This window comes from Phycodurus eques, chromosome 3 (assembly GCF_024500275.1).
Source record: "Phycodurus eques isolate BA_2022a chromosome 3, UOR_Pequ_1.1, whole genome shotgun sequence".
Lineage (NCBI taxonomy): Eukaryota > Metazoa > Chordata > Actinopteri > Syngnathiformes > Syngnathidae > Phycodurus > Phycodurus eques.
In genome coordinates, this window is record NC_084527.1 from 12952054 (window position 1) to 12958187 (window position 6134).

General features: G+C 43.7%; 1 protein-coding gene across 1 annotated transcript; it reads right to left on the reverse strand.

The window, feature by feature from the left end:
- Nucleotides 1-338: 338 nt before the first annotated feature.
- gas1a (growth arrest-specific 1a) lies at nucleotides 339-2157 on the reverse strand. Its single transcript, XM_061673454.1, has one exon. The coding sequence runs from the start codon at nucleotides 1805-1807 to the stop codon at nucleotides 1016-1018; it is 792 nt and encodes a 263-aa protein (XP_061529438.1). The 5' UTR covers nucleotides 1808-2157; the 3' UTR covers nucleotides 339-1015.
- Nucleotides 2158-6134: the final 3977 nt, after the last annotated feature.

Sequence of the window (6134 nt, forward strand, 5' to 3'; positions counted from 1 at the left end):
AGTGGACGGGCTCACAGGGGAGGGTGGGGGGGTTTGTTGAGTCATGCTGACGGTCGCATTCGACAACAGCTGGTCGAATTAAGACATAGTGTGTCATTAGGCTATCAGTCAACAAAAAAAAAGGGAGTGACCAAGCCAACTCTCTTAACACACATGATGTCAAGGCAATGTACAAAAAGACACATTCTGCCACCTCAAAAAAAAAAAGAAAAAGTTAGATACTGCCATCTGATTCAATTATACTACTTCTAAAAACTACTTCTTCTGTTTCAACCACGGAAATGTGAGTCTATCCCAAAGTGTTAAACCTCTCTACAAAAACAAGTCACAGTCAAGGATGATGTATTCAAGTTTTCCTTTATGCCTTCTATAAAAGTGTATCATTAAGGCAACCATACAGTGGATTTAGACATTTCTTTCTATAGGCTACGCACAGTCAATAAATCAGCACATAGCCTGCACCATAGACGATTCTCTGGGGATCAAGAAGAAAAAAAACTATATTGGCTATACACATATATACAATGTACAAGAGAATACAGGTGATAATAACTTCCCTTTAAAGCTGGAATTCTCAGTCTTTTATTCACAAGAAGAACATTTGGATGTGACTAGTTGGCATGTAATAAATTATATCCTCTTTAACCCTTCTGCTATTTACAAGTTGTTTTTTTTAATTATTTTTTTTTTAGATTCCAGCATTAAATACTTGTAAATCATATGCCCCGTAAAGGCAACAGTCAGTCATATAAAAATAACTCATATCTTTTAAAAACAATTAAAAAAAGATTGGCAGTGCACAGCATGATGTCGATTTAAACACTGCCGCGGGCGTTGTTGTGTGAAAAGTAGAACAATCTCATTTCGTTTTTATCATGTATGAGCCGAGCATCTGGTGAGTGCGAGCTACAAAAAAAAGTATCCCTCTGTTGCCATTTGCATAGAAAATATAATCCGCTAAAGTCTTTATTCAAATGTGCATGCAGTCGTCCAACTTTTGACAGGAGGCTGATGCTCAATAGAGCGGCATCAGAGCCAAAATGGAGGCCAGCAGCAGGGTCAAACCCCGGTGGCCCTCAGGGAGAGAGGCTCCACTCTCCGGCTCTTCCCTGTAGTCCGAGTCCGTGTAGTCCTCATCGTCCTCCGGGTCGTAGCCGTCGTGCGAGCCGCTGCTCTCCTCCCTCTCCGGCACGTCGAAGCACAGGCTCTTCATGCTGCTCTTGACAAACTCGCAGATGGCCCTCTCGGTCCCGTCGCACATGCAAGTGTCCAGCTGCTGGCCCTTGGGGATTTTGCGCATGTTGGCGATCACGTTGCGGCACGCGTTGGTGCACACGGCGCCGCTGAAAAGTTTGCCGCAGTGGTGCAAATAGTCGCGCATGGTGGAGCTGCACTGCTGGTCGCGCTCGCACTGGCGCCGGGCCTCCGTGCAACCCGTGCTGGTAGTCCGCGGCAAGCAGGGCTCGATGGCCCGCTTGGTGCGCGTGCACACCGGGTCGTGGCCGCAGCTGCAGTCCTCCAGCGCGGGTCCGTTCCGGGTCAAGTTGAGCTGCACAAGGGACGAGATGCAATGACTGGGGCACTTCTTCCTGTCCCCGTTCAGCACCGGCCCGCAAGCGCGCATGTAGTGATCGTACGCGTAATTGCACTCGGGCTCCGTTTGGCAGTTGAAGATGGCCTGCCAGCAGATGAGTCTGCGGCCGTGGGGCGGCGAGGCGGCGGACAAGCACGCTACGAGCAAAAGCACGCACGTTAGTGGGCCGAGGGAGCCGCAGAGGGTCCGTGCCAGCGCGCCTAAGCTTGCCATGGTGATGGCGGTGGTGGTGGTGGTGGTGGCGGTGGCGGTGGTGGCGGCGGTGGACGCTGAAACTCACAGCGGAGTCATGAGGCAAACTCGAACGCCAACTTCCAAGAACGAGAATCCGAAAATCTCAGCCCGTTCAACAGGCCGCCGTGGAATCCCGGCTCCGTCGACACTCCGCGTGCCCATTTAGCCCAAACACGAGACGCCCGAAGTTGTTTGCAGGACTTTTTTAATGGACAAATCATTCCGTCTCAGCGCTCCATTACAACCCCCCCCCCCCGCCCCCTCTTTTCCTCTCCACCACCTCCGCCCGGATCTCGGCGAACAAAAACAGAAAGCAAAACAAACTCAAGTCTCCCCCCCCCCCCCAAAAAAAAAAAAAAGTCCTCCAAGTGGCTCACGTCCGATCCTCCCTGCGCGCACCGGAGTGCAAAACAAACTTGTGCAAAGGTGGAAGGGAAACCAACAAGACTTATAGGTGGCAAAGTGGTCCGGGGCTCCCTCGCCTTTGGGCATGTTGTGTGTGAGTTCCCCGGCCCCTCTCCACTCCGGAGCCCGCAGCAGCTCATTGGTTGGCCCCCCTTCTTGTGGCTTTGACGTGTGGAGGGCGGGAGTTTGGCCCAGGAGGAGGAGGAGGGCTGAACAACAGCAAAACTTTTGGGCTAAGGTCACCACTGCTCGCAAGAACCAGTAGTTCTCAAGATGGGGTCCCCCCAAAATAATGGTGCAATAAAGTATTCAATTCAATTGTTTACTGTATTTCAAACTCGAGGTTCATCAACTGTCCGGGTCAAATTGGACTAATTTTGACATTTGACAGGAATAAAATACACACTAAAATATCATATTTTCGCCCCTTAAATTTGATAACTTTTCCTAAAGTGGTGAAAAACACACAACAATCAAAATATTGCCATTCTTTTGTACAGGCGCTACAAAGTTTGTGTACACTGAGACTGTTCTGTTTCTAATAAAAATGGACTTTACATTTACCATTAGTGTAAAATCAAGGACAATGGTGTAGGAATGGTTGCAATCTTGAAAATGTGAAAGTGTACGTATATGCCACAAATGTCTTTATTTTTTTATGGCACAGTGGTAACTATTCAAGACGGAGCTTGAAACAGTACAGTATTTGCCTGCAGAAACATGCACCTGTTGTTGTTTTACGGGCAATCTCGAAACAGTAATCAGTCACGTATATCCATGGCCAAAACGCAAAACTTTACATTTTGAGTGCAAAGTGGCATTTGTCATGGTAACAAAGGGGGAAATCCTGCAGAACCCTATTTTCCAAAGTGCAATCCGCCAGTCAGAAAAACCTGGAGATAGGACGTCTCGCATTTCCACTATCGATATGCGCATTTTTAATGGCACAGCGGGGAGAGTGTTTACACGGAACTGTCTGGGTTTCCACCACATTTGCACAGGTTCCTGCAGAAACTGGCACCCGTTGGTCTTTGAAAGGTCTTGGGGGGACGGTGAAATAATAAAACAGAATGATCATACATACCAAAGGTAAGGAACGGAAGTCATTCAGAGGTCAGAGGGCGGTCATTTTCTTCATCCAAAAACAAGTGGTGTAAAACATAAAAATACACCTTTCCCTTTTCTCTGAAACATTGGTTAAGGAATAATAATCCATTTATTATTGTCATACAGGCTATTAATAGGTTTTCAAAGGTTCTGTAGTTTAGAATTCGTGCCTTTAGGGGTCAGGAGGTAGGAACTGCTTTTGAACCTTTGACATTTGACTTTTACATCTTTTTCTTTGGCTCCAAAAAGTTACAATTCATTTCCATTCAGTCCGGTAGTTGTTTTAATAACTGTATGTAGGGCGGATTGTACCTTGAGGGTCAGAAACCTATCTGTATGATGCAGTGCAGTTCTATACTACTGCATAAAGTATAATAAACATTAAATTAATATATCTCTGACAGTGTCTTTGTAAAGGTAACTTTGTATTTATTTTTTTAATGCATCTCTTATATAGGATCTCATTTGATTTTACAGCAGACATCGTGACCATTGAGTGTGGTTTAGGCTAAATTGCACGAGTTCTCCTCCGTTGTGGTGAAAGCCTTTGAAATGAGATGACATCGTAAGTGAAATCAAAGTCCGTCTCTAACCTCAAGTCGACAGCACGTCCCAAACAACAGATTCTGACCTCAGTAGAACACAGTGGATGATTGACAAAGACACAGCAAATGCGCCGCTGTCCGCTAAACTCTGCAGCTGGATCACGCGATGATGATTTAATCATCCACATCCTATTGTGCAGAGGGCAAATTAATTGTGGTGCAGCATATCCCTTCCCTTAATCACTCATTAGGCTCGCTTTTATTGTTGCATCGGGTTATATAAGCAAGGATACATCAGTTGTACAACACAGAATAGCTTGTTAACAAAGTAGTCATACTTAATTTCCTCTAATTAATGAAGTATCTAGAGTGGGTATAAAAAGTCTGCACACCCCTGTTCAAATGCCAGGTTTTTGTGACCAAGAAAAATAAATTTTCCACCATTACTGTGACCACTCAATTGATTTTTTTTTGATTTTTTTTTATTATTTTCCAAAGGATGAGTAAAAACAATAAGTGAGATATTGTAGTTGCACAATTTGGGATATTACTGTTCAGAATTAACCAATCACAGTTAAATTAAACTCGGGTCAAATGGAAGTCAGCACACCCATTTCAAGTGCCTCTGATTAATCTCAAATAAAGTTCAGATATTCTAATTGGCCTTTCCTGACATGTTTGCTTTCCAACACAAACCCGAAGGTTTTGTCTGACTGCTACTTCAAACTGTTCATAATCCTCTGAGACCCCAGTTTCAACTAATGAAAAACAGCCCAACATCTACATTTATCATTTCAAAGATTAAATTACATGACACATTTTGAAAAGGAAAGACAAAGTGACATTTAGAGTCCCAAATGTAATTATAGGTGGGAGGAACCTACAAATATCGTTCATGTCTGTTACTAAAGAGACCCGGGAGTGGCACATATGTGGACTCTTTATACTCAATAACACTTATACAGTGATACAGTAGTCTGACCTCATTCAAATTTGAAACATTCCTTGTCATAACTCAACGTCTCATTTGTTTGACGATAGTATCGGAAACAGAACCCTGAGGCATGCATTTGAATATTCAAAATGTCATCATGAAGGACCCTGAAAAAAATGCCCATTTAGAAAACCGGAACTACAAAGTGAAATTTCCCAACGAAATTAGACCACTTTTAATTGAAAAGATTCTTCTTTGTCATGTGTCCTTGTTATTCCTTTTACAAAAGGTCACTAAAACATGAATACTGTTGGTTTTAGAAGCTGCTTTGATTTCACAGTTTCTCTCAAAGAGGCTGACATTGTCACCATCCACATGACAAACGAGTGTGTGGTGTGTACGCTTGCGTGTGTGTCTATGGGATGAGAGTAAAACGATAGCCCACATGTTGACACACGAGCCAGAGGAGGCCGTTTAGCTGCGGAGACTTGATGTGGATGAGGGAGTCAGGGAAAGAGAGCAGTGAGGCCACAAAGACTGTTTGTGTTTCTGATCTCTGGAATGTACCTTTAGGCCACAGCACTGAGCTTGCCGCTGCAAACAATGCACTCAAAGTCAGTTACGGCTGGCTAGCGGAGACGCTGCTGGCGCTCCTTCAAGGTCCCAACTCGTCCAAAATGATGGATATTGGGAACTCAATACCTCGCGAGTCCCTTCAGCACAAAGAACGAAACCTCGGAGAGCGTCGGAAGAAGATTTCTAAACATCAACATGGTCGGCGTTTCAAGTTCTTTAAAGGCAAAAAAAGGAGACTCCAGTTAAACGAGTTCAATTCATTCATTTGAATAGTCCGAAAGGCTTTGTCAACAATGGTGCATATTTCAAAAAATAGTCTTAAAGGGCACACATTATGGAGATTTGACTTTTCCATGGCTGGTATACAAATCCAGTGCTCAAATTTTGGTTTCTTTATAGTTGCTTTCTCTGGACAAAAGTTTAATACATGTAGAATGGAGCCTGAATAGAAAGCCCTAATAGGGGTAGGGGGTCGTCCTATATAGCCGATTGTCTGTTACACTGAAGCACTTTTTATTTCATTATTTATTTATTTGAGACCATACGCACCCATATCACTGTACAGTACAAAATTATTGTTTTGTGGGTTTTTCGTGGCCTAAAACGGCCATTACAGTAAAACATTATTGTAATTAAACATGGTGGGTGCTATAGGCCACAAAAAAAACCTACACATAGAATAATTCTAATAATTTTGTACAGTACAGTAATATGGGTGCATATGACCTCAAAAAAAAAA